This window comes from Papaver somniferum, chromosome 6, assembly GCF_003573695.1.
Source record: "Papaver somniferum cultivar HN1 chromosome 6, ASM357369v1, whole genome shotgun sequence".
Taxonomy (NCBI): domain Eukaryota; kingdom Viridiplantae; phylum Streptophyta; class Magnoliopsida; order Ranunculales; family Papaveraceae; genus Papaver; species Papaver somniferum.
In genome coordinates, this window is record NC_039363.1 from 633,904 (window position 1) to 655,839 (window position 21,936).

Genomic DNA, 21,936 nt, shown 5'->3' on the forward strand with positions numbered 1-21,936 from the left:
ATTTGGTGAAAATCTTTACTTTCTTTTCACCCATTTTGGTTTGATTCTTTTGAGATTGTGTGCGGATTTTGGTTGTAATTCTGGTTTGATTGATCTCTTGCTTCTGTGTGTAATAGTTGGAATTATTTTGTGTTAAATTTCTTGATTACACTAACTAAACACGATTATTATTATTAAACATATATATATAAATTCTTGATTGCTTTTGGATATTGTTGTAATGTTTCATTGCAATTTGCGATGTTTTGAGCATCACTACTATAATAGAACAACCTGTTTGCATATAATGTACTGTAGCTCATTGCGTATGAGCATATGGCACCTATTTACAGCAACAGATTACCGAGTGGAGAGACGGATTTTGATTAATTTTGAGTTGTTTCAAAGCCGCTCTTCCATTTACAGCCGTCCAGATACAAATTCTTGTTACGGGGAAGTTACTGAAGTTATTTTTCGTCCTTATTGGGCCTGGACCGTTTCGTAGGATTTGGACCTAACTTACTTACAGGCAACGCAAGAAAGATAATATCCGGCCCGTGAAACAATGGTCTTACCAAATTTAGACCGTCCGAAACTCTCTTTGCCCCTAGTTCCCTTTCCTTCTTTTAGACAAAATAAACAAAACTAATAGTCCCACATCCTAGATTCCAGCTCTGTTAATCTCGTTTATAAGGAAAGATTATCGGACACATTATCAGCCAATTGGTGAGGCTTGGAAAGCTTGGTTACTCTTGGAAACACTTAACCCTAGGTCTTGGCATACTCAAAGGGAGATGGGATGACCCAACAGCAACAAGACCACTGATATGAGCCATATGTGCCAACAATATAGCCTTTTGCTTGTCGCACACCTACAAATATGTGAAGATTATTTTTCAGTTGGTAGGCAGACCTGCAACGTTCAGTGAAATGATACCACTGCGGACTAAGAGTATAATCAACTGGCAATGCTTTCACGTTGCCAAAGTCCAAAGATGCAAAAAAAAAAATCCAAACTGAAAAAAAAGGTTCAACTGAGCTTGGCTGTACTTAATGTACTTTACCTGGTGAATGCATGCATAACCATAGAGGCGTCAACAAGCACTTGCACCAGCAACTATCAGTTTTGGCCTCAAGAGTGTAGCGCTTTTCTCCAACTGGTAATGGAAATTACAGAACAAATAAAAGAAATTATTATCTTCAGCGTTACTTCCTGTGGAAATAGTTACTCCTACTATGCTTGTGAACTTGTGGTGAGCAATAGCTTTCGAACTCAAGTACCTGATCATAATCAATGTACACGTGTTCTCATCCAATCGATATAGCATTGTCTCAAAAAACATAGATACAGCGGATATCTTTTCGGTGTCAGTCTGCAGAAAAAAATACAAACATCAAGATTAATTGAAAATACCGTGTTTCAATGAACATATTGCTGACTCATGCTCCATTGAACATGCACGTGATAGATGCGGCCCGCGTATTAGATCAAGTTCTCATTCTGGTTGACACCACTTTAAGTTGGAAACAATCGAGTCAGGATATCCATGGGAACAACCAAATTATTATACCTACGAGCCTAGTTAAAAAAAAAAAGGAAAAAAAAATCTCCCCACTCCGTTGTAAGTGGGATTCGAATTCCAAATTTTTTGGTACAATCACTAGCATCCTGTTTGTCTTTTTATTTTTTGGATCTGACTAAAATCACCTGACTCACCTGGGTCTGACTCAAAAAATGTTTTGTTTTCGGAGTCAGGTCTAACTCAACTGATTTATTTTATTAGGACATAATATACCCCAATACACATCTTAGACCATATAATCTTAAACAAAGAAGTTTAAAATGAGCTAGAACCTAACACTGTACAGAAACTAAATTTACCCTGGATCCGTCCTTGTTCTGACAATGTCATTGATGTTCATCATCCCATCCAGAGATGCTTCTTTGTTCAGCATGCATACCCATTTCGATTGATGTGTCTACTGTGGGAAAAAAAATAGATTAGCAGATATAACCTAATCATAGAGTAGAAACAAGACAAGTATATGATACAGAAGACTAGTAGTACCTTTGATCCTTCCATCATCAAACTCCAGTGTGCATCTTGCATCTGACCAACGGCATTGCGAGTTCCTCTATTTTCTTCCTAAACAGCACCTCTTTTCTTTTTCAAATCTTCTGCTGAAACACGAACCTATATTGCATAAACGAATAAACAAGGAAAAGTTGAAGTTCACAACAATCTGCATTTTAGACTGGTAGATCAGAAATCAATGAAAACGAATTATCAATACCTCAGAGCTAAACTCTACTAGGACTGATATTGCTTGTGATAATAGTTCAAGCTTGTCGACAGGCAGAAGCAATTCATATATCGTTTCATCTGCTGTCGTAATAGCATTTTGACATGCACCAAACTCTGCCCCAACACTTTTAAAAACTTAACAATATCATGATTTGTGGATTTCTTTGTTGCACTGGAAGCAAGTGTGAGCAACTTTACGATCATCGTCCTCTGCACAACCGATCTGCCATCGGAAAAATTAACTCGACTAGACAATCAAGACAGTAATTATACACATCTAGAAAAGGAAACTAGTACAGAACCAGAAAATATTGCATTCGATTCCATCTTGTTCTGACTACAATAATTCCTGTCAGTCACAAACAGCAAAATGTGACTACACATTCACTAAGATTTCTCGATTTTTTCAAACAACAAAAACTAATGTCCCACCCATCACCACCGCAGTTGTCACTAGCTTATATCTCCAACGTCTATTCTCAATGAAGAGCTCCAGTCAAATGCTGGGGCACACTAATTACTCCACCGCAGTTGTCACTACCAGGAGCTAGGTGCATTCATCATGCTAATAACAGTTTTCTTTGCATTCCAGCTTCTGGAATAAACGATGATAAATAGAATGAAACAAGGTTAATTTTCACTTATAGTATTTGGATCTACCTCATTCTTCATGGTTGGCGATTCTTTTGCTGCTCCCCAAGCACTGTTTATGAACAATATCAATGAGGAATCAAGCTCTCTTTTGTCTTTCCCAAGCTTTCGATCTTCTCACATGCCTCATCTAGTGATGGAGTATATCGTCAAATATAGCTTGAGCAGCATCTAGTGTTTCCGCATTTTCAACTGCGTTATTACCATAAGCACAGATTGCAGACAGGCATCTAGTTCCAAGCCTGGATATTTCTGTACATACAAGATAAATTTGTCCATAAGATCCCATAGAGTTGGCAATATTACAGCCTAACATAATTTGAATTTCATAAAACAAGAAAAATAAAGTAAAACCAGACTTAGTTAAAAAGGTGCTCCAAGAGTTTATAAGGGATTAAAAATCTTCTTGCTCACTAAGTTTTCTGAAACATCTAGTAATCCTATCAATATGGCTTACCTTTGAACACAATAATCACACACTCCTTGCAGCTATGCTAATCTAAGTTTAACATAATAGTTTACAAAAACTAAGTGATACCGGGTTTCATAAAATGTTGGTACTACAAGTCCAACATTTTCGTACCAAGAACAAGATTGTTAATTATTTCCATAAGCTCAACTAGAGCATGAATGCATCATGTTCATTGTTCCCTAACTGAAATGGCGTGCCTAAAGTTCCTTTTGGTACAACCCCTCATGCTAACTTCATCTTGCCATCACTTATTTATTTCTGATTAAGAACTAACCAATGCTTAGCAGAACAGTCAACGAGAACATATGGGTTTCTCAAGGTGCCATGTGTACATGCTCCAAGACTTCTATACCAATTACAAGATTGTTAAGTACTTCCACAAGCTCAACTAGAGTATGAATGCGTCATTGTCCATAAAAACCATTCAAACAGTAAAATTTAAGTGGGCACTTTTAAGTATTTGGTTATCATCAGGGTCATCCAAGTCATCATAAGTCTCTGATATTAAAGTAAAATGACGCAAAACACTGAAACAATGAAATGCTTGTACACTAAATGACAAGATTGTTAGTCCAATTTCCCAGGTGAAACTATAAAGGTTAGAGATATGATATCTAGCTAGGAGGGAGATTTTCAACAGACTGTTAATGCATCACAAATCAGTTTCTAGTTTTACTCCGTTCTAACATTTTCTTTCATTTACAGTTTTGGGAACAAATGGTGATAAATAGAATGAAACAAGGTTTTCATTTATAGCATTTGGGTCTACCTCAATCTTCATGGTTTGGCGATTCTTTTGCTGCACCTGCTGCACCACAAGTACTATTTATCAACAAGATCAATGAGGAATCAAGCTCTTTTTCCTTTCCTAAACGTTTGATCTTCTCACATACCGCAACTAGTGAAATTTAGCTTAACCAGCTTCTAGCGTTATCGCAGTTTCAACTGTGTTATCATAAGCACAGATTGCAGTGAGGCATCCAGCTCCAAGCCTAGATATTGCTGTACATACAGATAAATTTTCCCATAAGCTCGCATAGGGTTAGCAAAATGCCTAGCATAATTTGAATTTCCCAAAAGGAAAAAAAAGGAAAAAAAAAAAGTAAAACCAGATTCCTAATTCCATAGTTTAAAAGGTGTTCCAAGAGTTTTTTTCGGTACAACCCTCTTGTTCCGTTCATCTTACTAGCACTTATTTCTGATTAAGAACTAACCAAGGTTTAGCATAACAGCTACGAGAAGATACGGGTTTCTTAAGGTGCCATGTGAAACTGCCCTAGGACGTTTATACCAATTAGAAGATCTCTAAGTAATTGCACAAGCTCAACCGAAAGAATGAATAAATCATTGTACCAATTAAAGAATAAAACTTAAGTGCACGACGTTAAGCATTTGTTTACCATCACGGTGATCCAAGCTATATCATAAGCCTCGGATAGTAAAGTAAGATGACGGAAAAACTCCTCATTGAAATCCTTACGCCGCTTAGCCACAACTGCATTGATATCAGTTGGGCTCTGCTCTATCTCTTTGAGTAGCTCACTATGCCTTTCTATTTCATCATCAATCTACAATTCAAAACTACAGCACATTCAATTACTCAAAAACCAAACAAAATCACACAAACCAATGCAAACATACACACACAAAATCACAATTACCTTTTTCAGTTTCCTCTTGTAAAATTTCTCACTGTACTTTCTCCATTCCTCTCTAAACACCAACAACTTCCTCCAATCTTTTGTCTGTGGTTTCTCATTGAAGAACACATCAATAACCTTATCACAGAACTGAGTAATTATATACCCTTCAGCTATTTTCTACTCACTTTGTTCAATTTCAGCTGTAATAGCTTGAGTAGGACCTGAAGAATACACAATCCAACGAGTCTGACTCAGTGGGTTGAATTGACCGAGTTGGTAAAACCTCAACTGAAACGAGAATTAAGGGAGTGGGCTACTTACTTGATTGAGATTTGAATCTGTGATTTCTTCTTCTTCTAGTTCCTCCAATTTTTGTTGAGATGTTGATTTTGGTAGGCAATTTGGTACAAATTTCAGAGATTTCTCCATGAAAGTACAAGTGATTAGAGTAGAAAAGAAAGGGTTTGGTGGATACTGAGAAATCTAAGAATGTGGAATGACAACTCATGGCTCTTAAGGGAAGGTCTAAGCTGTTGGATTGTCTTAAGAATGTTCTCTGAAAAGATGAGGTTCATCCGATGGACCAAAAATGTATGAGCTTGGGCTCAGGTGAAAACCTAGAACAATAGTTTAGCAGTGAACGATTTTTTGGGACTAAAATTGGACCCTTATACATGATCAGACCATCTATCCTTCGGCTACGATTGTCCCAATTCCTAGTAATGCCTAAGAGTGTGTTTGTTTTTTGATGACTCGGCGTTTGAATTTGATTCAGTCCATGATTCGGCTTGAGTCAAATATCAAAACGCTTGTTTTTTTATTTTGAGTCAGATTTGACTCGCAATCTGATTCAGATGAAATTCCTGCCTCAGACTCATTTGAGTAAGGGAACAAAATGTCCCTGACTCATATGACCAACCCACTGACACACATATTTTTGAGTCAGATCTGACTCTAAAAACATATATATTGAGTCAGATGATATTAGTCAGATCCAGACGAGTGTGATTCAGATGACTCAGGAAAAAATAAACAAGGTATAGGTTATTCCTGATTTAAACTAATCTAGTCTATTGTGAAATTAAACTAACCAAATCTACCTTTATATCTAAAGATTCTAGACCTAATAACAAAACCAAAATATAAACCCTCTCCTGGACGAACGTAGTCCATTGTAACAGAAGAAAAATGCGCTACTTCTTCTTTCCTTTTCTATATGCAATTATCATCATCGATTAATTGCGAATCAATAAAATTTCGCCGTCGGTTAACGTCATCTCAAAATGACTTGTTATAAATGTCGCGGTCGAGATACAATAACGAATTCGCGAATTCCAGAGATTTCAACTCAATTAAATCCACCCCAAGGTGAAGAACCATTCAACAAAAGAATTTGTAGTCAAAATTGAGTCTTTCACTCGCGAACCAAATCCTGATTGTTCCAAGATGTATATTATAAAGTATTTTCCGGAAAATCCCTTGATTTTTATATATTTTTTTATTGATAAATCTGGTAGTGATCCTCAAAATAGGGGTCAAATGGTAGTTGTCGATGCATGTTCAGTTAGGAGACTTTCGACAAAATCCTAAAAAGGTAACCAAATTTTAGGATTGAAAAACAGTTCGACACAACTAGCCATTATTTCGACACTTTTTGGGTATTAAATTTAGCTTCATTCAATTAAAACCGAATTATGGTGGATCAAACAATCATCATTCAAGGTATGGAAAACAAATACAAAATCAAAGTAAAATCAAATTCATCAAAAATAAATAAATATATTAACCATTTTGATTACCTTCTTCATCATCTTCAAACAATCTAACCTCCGACATACACCTTCACCAGTAACCACGACAGTTTCCTTAACTTTCTCTTTTCTAGCGAAGCTCATCCATACATGGGGAAGTGACAATATATATTCATCATTTATCCATCTCTTCTTGATCTCCTAAACCACCATAGTATATATAATTAACATAACACGTTGAAATGGATATTATTTGATCTAAAATATTTAAGAAAACTTATTTTTGTTAAAATGCTGAATTAAGTGATTTAAATCACTAACTTACTACATGACTTTCCCTCGAGGAATGATCCTTTATTGCGGCATAGAGAAAAGACCGCTCCACCTGGGTTACGACCTCTTGTAGTGTCAAATCAACAACATACTCAATACACTAATTCTAAAGTATATTTTCCTCCGGTGTAGTAATAGCCCCCTATGAGTCGATTATCCATGCTTTTTCTAAATTTAGTTATACACGAAAAAATTGTAGTTCATTATCTTTGTATATAAATATTTGCACATAAATACTTTTCTACGTCTAACTTTTTTATAATATGTTTATTTTTTACGCATAAACATTTTGTACGCTAGTGGTGTAAGTATTGCAAAAAAAAGATTATAAAAAAATCAATGACAAAACTTGAAATGTATTCAAATTACTTTACTGTATTTATTATGTGCATTCACTAATTAATATTAACTTAGTTACAAAAATGTGTCTTATATGCCAAAGACACGAGAGAGATATAAATGTTCGGTGTATACTTATGCTTTCATTCACAACAACATCAATATTTTTCTTTCTTCCTAAAATCAATTTAACTTGTTTGTCGATTTCCACAACTGTAGTATCCTTTCGTCAAAGACAATATTATTATTTTTCTTTGAAAACCAAATATATAATAATGATTATTCGGAGAAATACGTCTTCTTTCTGAATGATATTTATCTGAGTATATTTTTATGATATCCGAATTGACTTATCTGTTACAAACTTTTGTAGAAGAATTGTATCACGTATCATTAATTTTGGTATGATTTTATTTTCAAATCAACAACAAGTTATTTTAGCAAAGAGTGTCTTGTCTTGGACTTTGCATCAAATATTTTATTATTATTTCTTTCTTCTTGTTGGGAAAACGTTATAACCGATTGCAATCTTGTTTCGCTAGTTTAGATATTCATGGATTAATAATATTCATCTCTCCAATAAATCTTCATAATCTGATTCTTGGATTTCATATCCTTATGATATGGGTAGGAAATCCTTATGATATGGGTAGTACCTTCACCTTACTGCATCTTTTGTGTTCATCATAGGGGTATTGCTTTAACTCAAACTTCAGATCCACTTAATCTTATATCAAGAGTTTGGAAAGGCGGTTATTTGAAAAATACATATTGACATGAAACCTAAAATTTTAGAATTCCACCGAGGTTTCAGATCCACTAACTCAACTCCATGACCCAAATTTCTCATCGCAACTCATTATTTGACATTACACCTCAAAATTTTCCCGTGACCTTCACTTTTGCTAAATCTCCTGAAGTTTATGCCCTAAAATGTGGACATATTACAATTAAAACTTTATCATTATAAAACACCTGTTGCAAAAATATATGCAAGAGAAGGTTTACCATAGGAGCTTCGCGAATATATCATAAGGATATGTGTGAAGAAAAGAGTACATATATAACGACATATAATATATGTAAAGAAAAGAATATACCATACATGAATTATCAAAACTTATAAATCGTAAATATTTAATTAATAACTTTAATCAGATTATCATTAAATATATCTTTGAAAAACACAAATAAGTTCTAGCAGTTTTCTCCTCAGTCATAAATTACTGATCAGAACGAAAGTATCTCATCAGACCTTAGAGAAATGTGTCTTAAATTTTTTCTCTGGTGCTCATTCGTTATTTAAATTATAAATTCCCATTGATCTGCGCTTTCATCGTGTTTAATATATCAAAAACTATTGTTGACGGTTTCATATAAATTTGTCCAACAATTAACAATCCTTTGAACTTCATCACTACTTTAGTTCTCTTTACAATAACGATGCATTGACTTTAGTATTCTCCAATATCCCATAACTATTTTTTTTTTCCAATAATGAATTTTAGTTTTGAAATTGTATTATCATTTTTCCAGATATTCATCACTTTTGGAATACTATTATAACTTGCAACTGTGTAAACTAAACATAATTATCTAATGTTCGAAGTTAGAATGGTCAGGAGAAAACTAGAGTCTTCCAAAGTCGGTTCATATAGTGTGAACAAGAAAAGTCTAAAGAAAACTTAGGTTCCACATATTTCCCACCCACACTTTTCCTATTTCACACCTTCATCGGAATTTCTAAAGTAACTCTACTTTTTAATCTTGCTTTTTGCTATTTTCCACCGACAAAAGTCAAATTAACCCCACCTCCTCAGATATTGCATACCACAATGACAATATGCATGAAGGATCGCTTCCAACGATCTACAAAAGTCATTCTAAAACAACTAAAAATATGTCTCCCTACCTCACCCTATTCAATGGAGAAAGCGACGTCTAAGTAACTATTTAGTCTCAAATAATAGGGTCATCCACGCCAAATGTCCATACCCCCATGATTCGAGAAACTATCATCAAAGTCTAGAAGATTTACAACTAAGCATAATGAACATGAAAGGATTCTCACAAGAAAAAATAAAAGATAATATTGGGAGTCCCACCCCCTATATATATAATGTTTGAATCCAACCCTTATTCATCATCGTCAAATAAATATAACATTCGAGGAATCCAAACAACGCAAATAAGATACCCATCCAATTATATACAAACAGTCTCACAGATACAAAAGAAACATCATGCGTGTAGAGTTCTTATCTCGTTTTATGATAAGCCATACCTATCTCAAAATCCTCATTCCACCGGTTCATTCTTTGAATCTATCGTTTTCAATAAAAAAATAATTGTTAGTCATACAAGCGTTCTAAGAATCTACACAATAAGCTCGACCAAGACTCATAATATTAATATATATCATGCAAGATCTTAATAAATAGCTAAAGGAAATAACTAATACTTATAATTAATCAATTATACAATAACCTGATGTTACTAATTTTTTTCGTAAATAAATATTTGCTCATCCAAATTAGATGAATTAGCGGTGTTGGAAGCTCTTGCAAGATTATACAGCTTTGCATAAGGAACTGAAAGCTAATTCAGATCATAAGTGCTCAAAATATCAACTTAAAGAAAACTGGACGTAACCTGAGCCTGACGACTCAAACCAGTCCAAACCAGCTTGTTATATAAACCATGACCCCCTGCACCCATATATATATTTATGCCAACTTTGAACCGACCCGTTAACTTATCCATAAATTGGAGTCAGAAATCTAACACTTGGCCGAGTTCTCTAAGGTCTCAGCCTTAGACACTTTGTATTCGAGTGATCATATCTCCCTCATTTTGCTTAACAAAATAGACGTTTAATATCTCTTTATATTAAGGGATCCCCCTTTATAAAGAACACATAATGGGTATATATAAAAATCTTGTTTTAACCTATCTAAAAGAACTCACTTGTATGCGATGTTAAATCAACTTTGAGGCGTCAAATGAATTGATGATCAAAATTATACTTATGCGCCAATTGGATCAGCGCGCATTATATTAGATTTGTTTTATAATTTAAAATCTAAGAGTTGTGACATTTGCGGACAATTAAAGGGCGTATCTATTCTAAGAGCAAATCCTATAGATATTCTACAAACGTAGACTAACTCAATCAAATGAACGACCACTCAATCAAATGAACAAGAGAATCCATTTAGGGGCAAATACAAAAAGAGATACTATACGAGAGACAGTCCCCCGTATAGTAAAAAAAAATATGGTATTTTGGTCAGACGGGGATTGTCTTCCGTCAAAAAAGAAAAAAAAATCATCCAAATGGGGGACTGTCTCCCGTTTGGGATTTAAAAACTTCTAAAACAGAGGACTGCTCCCCGTTTGGTGCAAAAAAATTTACTACACGGGAGACAGTCCCCCGTGTATCCCTATTTTTCCTGACGGGGACTGTCCCCCGTCTAGTGTTACACTCCCAAGCACTGAACGAGTGCATGAACGGATTTGGGAGAAAAGTGGAGTAAAGACTACCCACAACAGCCTCTAGTTAGACCAAATTGATAGTCACCCTTTCAAAATGAAAGGTTTACACTATCCATAGAATTTGCTCTAAGCCATTAGATTTTCTTTAAATGATAAAATTCAATGGTTTCAATCCTTTACGTTGGGCGCTTTTTTGATTCAATGTGAATCAAGAAAGAGTTATCCCTTGAATCAAGCTGACGTGGCTAAATCTAGAAACTTGAATTATGATGATAAGAGTTACAAGGATTCAAATGATTTTCTGAGAATTTTCAAATCTAATATTATTGATTAGAGATTTTATTTAAATCATTTAAATTCCATGAAACTCCATTTCATTGGTTCAAGACTTCAAACAAATAATCCATGAGTGTATACTTATTACCAAACTCTTTTTTCCTTGCGCTGTTTTTTTTGAGTATCTTAAGTTACACAACTCATTTTTCCGCTTTTGGTGATGGCATAACAGCAAAAGAGATAAGTCAGAAACTACCAACTAACTTTAAACTTTTTATGATTTCTTCGAGCACTTCTGGCGCCCAACAGACAGCACTAGAGAAGTACTCTCATATTCTAAGCTTGACCCGACCTGAACGATACTCCCTCATGATCATATCTCTTGTACACCATACAAGCTGATCTTACATGGTGAAGCGTTCAAGTCATCAACTTTCCAGCCAAATGATTGCAGGGGAAGAGGTATCAATTTCAATTTACCTCAGATTTCAGCAATATGCAATATCCATTTAAGTCATCAACTTTCAGGCCACTAAGCCTTACACCGGTAATTGATCCAGGATACACATGTTACATGCATATCTTGTTAGCCATCCAAAGTGCTACGCACGGTAGATAAGCACTATGTGGCAACTGCCTATCCATCCCGGATTTGGGAGGCGATTAAGCGGCCAGATGATTTTGTATATATCATGCTAAAACCCTAATCCCTAAGCAAATTTCTTTTCTTAAGAAAAACTTAGTTAGGAAACCGATCTATTTTTACAAGTTTGATTATTTTATTATTTGCATAGAATTCTATTTAATACGTTCTCTATAAATACCGAGTCTGTTATAGAGAGTTTCATTGAGCAATTCGATCAGTTTCTAGTATAAGTATTCGATCAGACTTACACCATGTTTGTTTACTCCTGACTCATCTGAGTCGTCTGGATCTGAATCATCTGGATCTGAGTGAAATCACCTAACTCATCTGGATCTGAGTCGATATGTTTGTTTTGAGTCAGATCTGACTCATCTGACTCGGAAATAAGTGAGTCAGTGGTTTGGTCCCATGAGTCAGGGGTATTTTGTTACCTAACTCAAATGAGTCCGAGTCAGGGGTTATGTCTGAGTCAGAGGTCGAGTCAGATCTGACTCAAAATGGAAAACAAACGGTCTGACTGCTGACTCGGTCCGAGTCAGGGGTTGACTCAGATTCAGACGTCGAGTCAGCTGCAAACAAACAAGTTCTTAGAGATCAATGGCCAACTTGGCGGAAAATTTAATCATCGGCACTCTCTTATGCTTACCAGTAAAATCTATTGCAAGATTCAGGTGCGTATCCAAATCATGGTATGATTTCCTAACTCATGAATTTGTTAATAAGAAGCTTGATCACGATATTAGAAAAGGAAATTTCAAACTTCTTACAACACGTAAAGAACGCCATCTTAAATACAAGATAAAAATGAGATCATTGATGTCTGATAAGGTTGTAAAGATGAGGTACCCATTTAATGAGCTGCTGGGTGATATTCAAATTTTGGGTAGTTGTAATGGTCTGATTTGTGCAAAGAGAATGAATCACATAATCTATGTATGGAACCCTTGTTCTAAAGAGTACAAACTAATACCACCAAAGAAACCTCAATCGAACGGACCCTTGGCAGGAACTGATCACATTGCTTATGGGTTTGGACCGTTTGGTCATGATTCAAAAACTAGTGATTACAAGTTGTAGGTGTTGATACATGAAAAATATTACTCCTTTAACCGAGCTAGTGTACCGCCGAAGGGGAGGCAAGCCCGACATGAGACGTGGGGACCAAAGTCCAAGTCCACCAAGAAGATGCCTATTAAATGGAAAGGACAAAGGGGGAATTAATGGGAAAGAAGAAGGTTTTATTAGAGAAGGAATGGCATCAATAATAATTAAAAGAGTTAAGGACACATGTCATGATGTCATAAAAGAAGAGGCTTTCGGAAAGTTTATAAAAAGAAGGACAAGGTACAATGGAAATGAGGACTCTCTCTCTTACTATTATTGGCAAAGGTGAGACCATTTGGCTAGCTAGAACGGGTAGAACCTAACGAGAATTTGGGTACTAACATTTGGCGACCACACCTGGAGGTTCGTGCCTAGCTCACCATGACACGCCTAGAAGGCGCTATCTCGGGGGCGACAGGAAATCAAGCGGCCAATTGATAGACACATTTTTGTGTCTAATTTGATCTCAATATTATATATTGTTGTCTCTCGATTTTGTACTAATTTTTGTGTTTTATGTATTTGTAGACATTTTTGGGAACAAAACATTTTTGGAAAAATCAGCCCGAAAAGTTGTCCGGGGCAATCTTGGAGGACAATTGTTATTCGGACTCTCACTATTGGTTAAGGGGCACCTCAGTTGGACACCTGCTATTGGCACCCCATCAGAGGATAGGGGGCAACCATCTTCAAAATTCAAATCATGCAAATTGGCGGGAAAAATTGCACACAGCGAACAGATTTTTGACTTGAATTCTTGGGATGTTTTAACGAGATTCAATAGATGGAAACCATTGGGTTAGTCTTGAATGGAGTTAACAGGCCTGTTACGTCTGTTTTGATCGATGAACTTGGGCTAGAATAGCCGGACTGAGCTAAACAGAGAGACGGGAATATGGGTTCTGTTTTGGCAGTTACGTATGATAAAAGGAAAGATATGGGAGAAGATAACACTAGGTTTTGGTAGATATTCTCTCAGGATACTATACGACCATGTTGGGATAGTGTCGACATCTACAGACGCGTGCAAGGGAAGAAAATCGAAATAAAATACTCGAGAATATTTTCTTTCACTACCGAGTGATGACAGGATTTTTGGAGTTATTGCGCATGATTTATTCGCCCTGTTGAGTATAAATAGGTTTCTCTGGTTGCTAAGAAGGGTGTCGAGAGTTTGGAGAGTCTTTGGGAGAGATTGGGAGTCGAGAAAAAATCAAAAGAAGAACACGCAGAGAAGAAAGCTTCCTGCTGGTGTAGAGGAAGAACGAAGAACATTAGACGGAACCAGAAAGTCGTTGAAAAGTGTCGCTTAATTGCGACAATTTTCAATTCCTTTCCCGCGACCAAGGAACAGTGCTAACAGCACTTTCGTTGTATCGTTTATCCGGAACTCTTTTTGTGCGTTGCAAAACACTGTTGTAAACCATTTTTCTTGCCTTTCTCTTGATTGTAAACAACATTTGATCATCAATGAATCATTTTGAGAGGTTTTTCATCATGAGTAGCTGAACCCAATCCCAGGGGTGACGGAGGAAGCCATTCTTCCAAAAGTTATGTGGTAAAATTTATTTAAATTTATTTATGCAACTCTTTTATGATTAATTGCACCGAATAAAAATGGAGTAAATGATTTTTATTAATCAATTGTGTTTTCTCTTGATGGAGTATGCTTAGTAAATTGTTTTTAATACTTCATGCTCGGGATTAACAATGGATGTTTTGAAAATCTAATTTAGGCAATGATTAGAATCACAAGTTCCTTTAATTGGAGTTATATTGTCTAGAATTGCATGATAAGAATTTTTATTGAATCACTTGAATTTTGGTGAATGGTGGAATCCTGATCCCCAGTAAAAATTCTTGCCCATATTTTGTTAATATTGTGCATATAAAATTATTTATTTTCTAAAAAAATTATCCTTCACAAGTCCGAGAGTTTGAACCTCATTACTACAACCACGAAAAATATTTAATCACCAATCAACCTCCTAACCTTGACGAGGTGACGATAGAGGATAATGACAACGAGGAAGAAATGTCAATCCTGGGCGTTATCAAGCAATCGGTCAACCGGGGATCCTAACATAAAGAGGTGACAACGTCACAGAAGAAGAACGAGCAAGCATCCCGGCTAGCGAAACCCGTGTCATACACTCTGCAAAACATGCAGGAAGAATTGGACGAGCGCGCACAAAGGAGACGAGATCTTGAAAATTGGATAGCACAGGCAGTAGTGGCAGGACAACGTACGTCTGAAGAAGCAACAGAGAGCGCACAATAGAAAGGTGACAAGACGACATTAAGATCGTAAAAGGAAATAGCCAAATACCTGGAGAAAAACTATCACATGATAAAATAAGATACTCATTGCCGCGTGAATATCCCATATCCCGCACATATCCTGGAACATGCATACCCCGAAGATTACACATCTCCAAAGTTCAAAATGTATGAAGGCCAAGGAAATGCGCGAGAGCACCTCAGCCGATTCCTATCAGCAATGAACGACAAGTCTACTGATGGAAAACTGTGCCTAAAGTAATTCTCTAAGTCGCTCACGGGCACAACGTTTACTTGGTATGACAACCTAAAGGAGGAAAGCGTGGACTCCTGGCAAACTCTGTCTGCGCTCTTTCTCGGGAAGTTTTACTCAGCTAAAAGTAAGATCACGGCGATAGATCTGAGTAAGAGCGGGCAACGAATAGGTGAGGAAGTAGGAAAATACATTCCACGGTTCTGACGCTTGACATTAGACTGCCATGAAGAAATCAACGAGGAGGCGCTTGTCACAAGGAATGACCCCATCTTTTGGAGGGAGTTTAATCAATTTCAGATTCCAGATGTTCGTAGAGTTAGGAGAAGCAGCTGAGAGGATCGCCGATTGCATAAAAGATGCACCCAACAGATTCTGTTTGGCGCACTAAGGTCAGTACCGCGTCAGGAGCCTCGCGCAATGTAAGACCTAATACTGGTAAGGAAAATAGAGACCAACCCTAGATCGATGGCAGAAGCCGAGGGAGAAACGGAGGAAGTAGACGCAATTATAAAACACCACCTTCTCTTCCTTGCGGCAAAGAACGCGCAATCAGATTCTTGAACCAATGGATCGCTGAAGGAGAAGTTCAGCTACCCCCGACCACAGTGGATATCAACAAAATGGATAAAAACTCAGCCAAATACTGCCACTATAACCGAAGGGTGGGGTACCCAACGGAGGAATGTTTTGCCATTCGGAGCATATTTGAACGCAAGCGGGAAACTGGAGAAATCGAGACAACAAGAGAAACGATTACATACGACCTGTTCCCTCGCCACTAATCCTAAAAAAAATGTGGAATATGAGCCAGCAAGTTGTAAACACTTCTGTTTGGTAAGAAAATTTTCTTTCTCGAATTCCGACGAGCAAATATATCAAAAGGTCCTGGGAATGCCAAAAGGCTCCTGGTTGACTAACAAAAGGTCTCGGGAAGTCAAAGGCACCCGATCGACTGACAAATTCACAAAAGGTCTCAGGAATGCCAAAGGCACCTGAATGACTGACAAAAGGTCCCAGAAAGCCAAAGGCGCCCGATCGACTGACAAATTCACAAAAGGTCCTGGGAAGGCCAAAGGCGCCTGGTTGACCGACAAAAGATCTCGGGAAGCCAAAGGCACCCGATCGACTGAAAAATTCACAAAAGGTCCCAAGAACGCCAAAGGCGCCTGATTGACTGACAAAAGGTCTCGGAAAGCCAAAGGCACCCGATTGACTGACAAATTCACAAAAGGTCATTGGAACGCCAAAGGCGCCTGGTTGACAGACAAAAGGTCTCGGAAAGCCAAAGGCACCCGATTGACTGACAAATTCACAAAAGGTCCTTGGAGTGCCAAAGGAGCCTGATTGACTGACAAAAGGTCTCGGAAAGCCAAAGGCGCCCGATCGACTGATGAATTCACAAAAAAGTCCCAGGGATGCCAAGAATGCCTATCTGACTGACAAAAGGTCTCAGAGTAGTCATAGGCGCCTGATTTCCTGACACCCAGATAAGTCTCCAGAATGCCAAAGGCGCCTAGTCGACAGGCGCTGCACAAAGGAATCAAGAGAATTCGTAGGCGCTCGTATGTTTTCTCAAACACCCATTCAACCCAATATCCTCTTGAACTAAAATAAAAGAATTGGTACGGCTTGTCCTCGCCTGTCCTGTAAAAGCGACTGATCGACCAGTGGATATACAAGGTCCCTGGCCATGCCAAAGGCGCCTGATCGACTACCAAACTAGAAGCAGTCCTTGAAAATGCTAAAGATGGCTAACCGGATGACAAAGCACACCCGGATCCCAGGGACGTCGGGCGCGTTTCACCGAATAAACAGGCGCGTATCATCCTTACCGACTATGAGCAATACCCCCGCTGAGTAAATTGGCAGGAATTAGGTGTCATTGACAGTGTTTGGCTTAGGCTAAATATATATAAGATACTAATAATAAATATGATTATGAAGGGAAGGAGGAGTATAATCATCTGACATGTGGCGTACCCAATGAATATGATAATGAAATACTAGTAACAGAGACAGTCAAATACCACAATATCCCATAACATAAAGACAAACAAACGACAATCACGACGTTTTAAGAGCAAGCCCAACAAAGCAAAAATAAAAAGAACTGGCACAGGGACAGGGACAGAGCGCTTCAAGCTGATTAGAGTCGCTCCAGCTCCTGATGTTTTTCCTCAAGCGCAGCTCGAACAGTTGCCTCAGCGGCTTCTGCCTGCAACACCTCATCATTAGCCACTCCAACATCAACAAGAAATAAATCCAATGCCTCATTCTTGCTAGAAGTTGTCCCCGTGTGCTTCTTCAACTCCTCCTCCAATGGAGAAATCTGACTCGTGAGCCGACTACTAGGATCATTCCGGCCTTTCACCTTCACCAGCAGCTCCTCTAACCACTGCACCGGGAACTTAACTTTAAGCGCAGATTGCACAGCAGCCTCCCAGCCACGTAAAGTTACTGTGTCAATAGGATCATTTCCCACACGAATAAGGAAGTCCGCTACCTCCAAGAGGTTTCTAGTCATATAACACAAAAAGGGAACAACCAAGAGACCCTCTTTCGCCACATGACCGCCACCATGCTCAACAATATATCCCTATAGGAGACAACATAAACTGTCGGCACCCAGAATCCGTGAACCAGAGTATGGGTAGCAGGGTCTACCCCAGCCTCGACAGCGTTCACTACCAAAGGGAAACGAAACCGTACATCCTCGGAATCTTCTGTTACAGCAGGGGTGGTTGGTATATCAACCAAAGGAGCATTGGCCTGCTTCTCCGAATGAATGGACGAGTCACCGCTGTCCACTTTAGTCCGCTTAGAGGATCCCTCACCGCTTGGGAGAACGCGCCTGGTACCATCCATATCGGACCTCGTGGTTTCTTTTCGTTTCTTACCCATATCCTAATACCAACGGAAGCATGTCAAAAATGGAGGGGGAGGAGGAAAGAACGAAAAAAAAAGAGGGAAGGGAAAACCAACCTCGGGAATCGACGAAGCCAGGGGAGTATCAGAAGCCTTAGGACGATGCAGAGGAACTAGAGGACGATTCAGAGCTACCAGCGGATCCTGACAAATGAGAAATGAGCACCATTGCAAAGAAAACTTAAATTTACAAGAAGGGAAAGGATATAAAGGCAAAGAGAGAGAAATAACAAAAACAAAGACACGTATTAAATAGGGAATTACCTGCAGGATCATCAAGGGTTAATGCCACGTCGGATGAGGACCCACCAAAAACTGACCAGCTAGACCCAGAAGGGCCCATCGATTGCATCACGACCCTAGGAGATACTGGGGGTTGCCTCCTCCCACGAACGGTTTCAGCCCTAAGGGGGTGAACCGATGTTACACGAAGGCGCGGCGACACCCAACCGGACCCCGACGGAAGGCTAACCCCTAGACTCTTCAACTGATCCACGAATGAATGAGTCGGGCTGGCACACATATCCCTGGGAGGTTGCGACACACTCCTCCGATGGCTTTGACGAGGCTGGAATGGCGCGGTGTTAGAATATGAACAAGGGCGCGAAGTAGGCGATTGGTTTTCCTCCCGCCTAGCTTTCTTCATTAGACTACTTTCAGTCCAATCACACTCAGGCATGTTCAAGTATTCCTCTATCACATAAGAGAAGGGATTCCACCCTAGGCGACTGGCAGGGGGAGTCTCCTAGGGAAGTGATTGCTGCCGCCCAACCCATCAAAATAATACAAATGAGGAACAAAGTGATAAATAACAACAATACAAGGAAAAAGAAATAGAAAATACCTGAGATGCTAAGGGACTTACGGGCGGCTTCACATTTAGCCGCGGAGGCTTGCGATCAGAAAACGACCCCTTCTTTGGTTTCACGGGCTCATGACCCTCGGGTGAGGCCCAAGAAGTCACTAAATGATCCGAACGACCTTTGTTAGCTGGAACTAGGTGATGCTCGGCAGCTACGACATCATCGAGTTTGATTCGGCCAGAAGCGTGGAGGTCCCGAAGATCTTGAACGGTCAAGTCACGAGGAGGAGATGATTCGCGTAAAAGGAAGTTCAGAGCGCGGCGCCGCATAAAGTTATGATACTTGTGGGCCCCTTCAGCAACCGCCAAAGGCCGCGCAGAAATAGGCTGTTTGAACGAAAAATTGACCCCGCGATCAGAGAAACGGGTCGCCTCCTTAAAGACGTTACGGTTGAAGCTAACGACGATGTCTTCGATTCTAGAATTTTCTGGAGGGGGGAACCTATGAGGAACCCCTTGGTCGAACCCCACTTGCCGATCCGCGCGATCAGAATTATAAGACACGGCGACGAACTTGCCAGCATAGAAACCAGGAAACACTGCCATCACTGAATCAAAATCTGCCTCTGACAAGAGCTTTGTCGAGTCCAATTCCACGTCAATGGGGGAAACAAAATCTTAATGTGTCGGACCTGATCGACCGTCTTGATAGGGGAATGGATCGAAATCCTTTACCAAGATCGCCCTGGGGTACTTTCCCCTTCAAATTCCAAAGGGCCATCCGCGGGTAGCCGTAGTAACAGGTAGCTTTTTGACCGAACTATCATCCTGCTCTACATCTTCTTCACGGTGGACTGCGAGTTCGTTAGGCTCATGCGCGCACGGAGGAACATGTTTCCAATACCAAGCCTGCATAAAAGAAGCCAAGATATATGTCTCGATATTGTGTGATGAACCCACCGTCCGAAGATCCTGACAAAACAAATGGAGATGGCGGTACATACCACCCAAGAACATCGACGCAAGTGGAAAAGAGACGCCGCGAGACAATAACACTTCCAGTGGCACGAGCTCACCCTTGATAGTATCCTGGGGACTGTATTCAAACATGTCATGGCAAAGCCAAAACAAGATGAAAGTGGATAGCTCCGCACGGGGATTCTTCTCCTAGCGCTTAGGAGGGAGCGCTTTCCCATCCACTATCTGGGGAGCCCAATATTTTAACCAAAGAGAAAAAGAAGCGCGACAATTAATTTTAACAGACCATTCGGGACCAGCTTCTGCCGGATTTGAAGGACCATGAATTGCCTCATAAGCACGGATGGAGCTAGATCGAAGGCGCTCTCCAGAGGGGCGCTTAGGAGGAACCTTCCTCACCACCCACTTGCTTTTTCCTTTCGAGGCGGACGAAGATGTCCCCTTCTTACCGGTGCCCGTGGTCGCTCTGTCTCCGCTTTGTCCCAATGGTGCTTGGATATTTTGCACTAGTTCACGACAGGATTCATCTTTGTATTTTAGAAAATAAGTACACAGTTCTTTATCTTCGTCAATCAGCGCTCCGAAGACAGCCGCCTCATCATACGAATGACTGTCGTGAATCGGTAATCTTGTAAGAGCGACGACGTCTTCTAAAATGATGGTGGTTTCCCCTCATGCCGTGAGAAGAGTATGCACGGTAGGAGCCCAACGACATAAAAGTCGTGTTATATCACGAATGCACCTATGTACTTCCCGCTTAAGAGACGAATCTATGGCTTCATTGATGTCTGCCTTGCGGAGAGTAACCACATGACCGGGATTGGAGCGTATGCGAGAGGTCCAATGCGGCCACACCGGGTGAGTTTTCGATTTAGATCGAATGTCGATGGAAGGAAGATCGTAGTCTCCACGATGGATGGCCATTCACGGCACGGTTTAAAATGCGAAGGCATCCATGGTCTCCGACTCGGGTCGCAAAAGCCATTCGGGAGAGGAAGGGTAAGGAAATACAGGCGGGTTCAGAAGGAGAGAGGCTAGGATGTCATCTAGAGGGAAAACGTGCTTACCATCGCGGAATTCTCTTAGCCTCAGGGTGCGCTTTAAAGCAGGACCACTCGTAAATTCAGCAATCGGGTATGACTTACCGTCCGCCGGGGTGGGTAAGGTGATCTCGTCCCAATCGGAATACTCGTTTTCGTCAGGGTTATCGTTCCTGGGCTGGTCGGACGAAGAACTACTGGAAGAGCTGCTAGACATGGCGAGTGTATGGGTGTGTTGGAAGAAAAGAAGAAAGGCTAAGATTGAAAAGAAAAAAAATTGGCAGTCCTATATATAAAGGGTCTTGAGGTTTGGACGTGGCAGTTATGCAGGGGGAATGGTAACCGTCAAAAAGTGGAAAGAGGAAACCTAGCACGACGGAGGAGTTGGAACGTCTCCCACGACCGCCAACCTGACAAAAGGAAAAGATCCACCACGTCTATGGATCGTGGGGAAGGGTGCTCAAAAGGGGTTCTTTGACTATCAGGTCATTTGGAAATTGACCCAATAGTCAGGGGACTAATGTTGGTACATGAAAAATATTACCTCTTTAACCGGGCCAGTGTACCCCCAAAGGGGAGGCAACCCCGACATGAGACGTGGGACTTGGAGACTAAAGCCGAAGTCCACCAAGAAGATGCCTATTAAATGGAAAGGACAAG

At 39.6% G+C, this 21,936-nt stretch overlaps 2 protein-coding genes across 2 annotated transcripts; one reads left to right on the top strand and one right to left on the bottom strand.

Moving 5' to 3' along the window:
• Nucleotides 1-2,159: 2,159 nt before the first annotated feature.
• On the bottom strand, nt 2,160-5,614 carry LOC113286625 (uncharacterized protein At4g37920-like). The gene is made up of 8 exons (XM_026535194.1): nt 5,373-5,614; nt 5,237-5,272; nt 5,070-5,153; nt 4,809-4,976; nt 4,178-4,410; nt 2,946-3,188; nt 2,275-2,508; nt 2,160-2,174 (listed from the first exon to the last, which is right to left on the bottom strand). The coding sequence occupies exons 1-5, from the start codon at nt 5,478-5,480 to the stop codon at nt 4,339-4,341; spliced, it is 468 nt and encodes a 155-aa protein (XP_026390979.1). The 5' UTR covers nt 5,481-5,614; the 3' UTR covers nt 2,160-2,174; nt 2,275-2,508; nt 2,946-3,188; nt 4,178-4,338.
• A 6,874-nt stretch (nt 5,615-12,488) lies between these two features.
• LOC113286528 (putative F-box protein At3g16210) lies at nt 12,489-12,968 on the top strand. The gene has a single exon (XM_026535118.1). It carries the CDS (start codon nt 12,489-12,491, stop codon nt 12,966-12,968), a length of 480 nt encoding a protein of 159 aa, XP_026390903.1.
• The last annotated feature ends 8,968 nt before the right edge of the window (nt 12,969-21,936 follow it).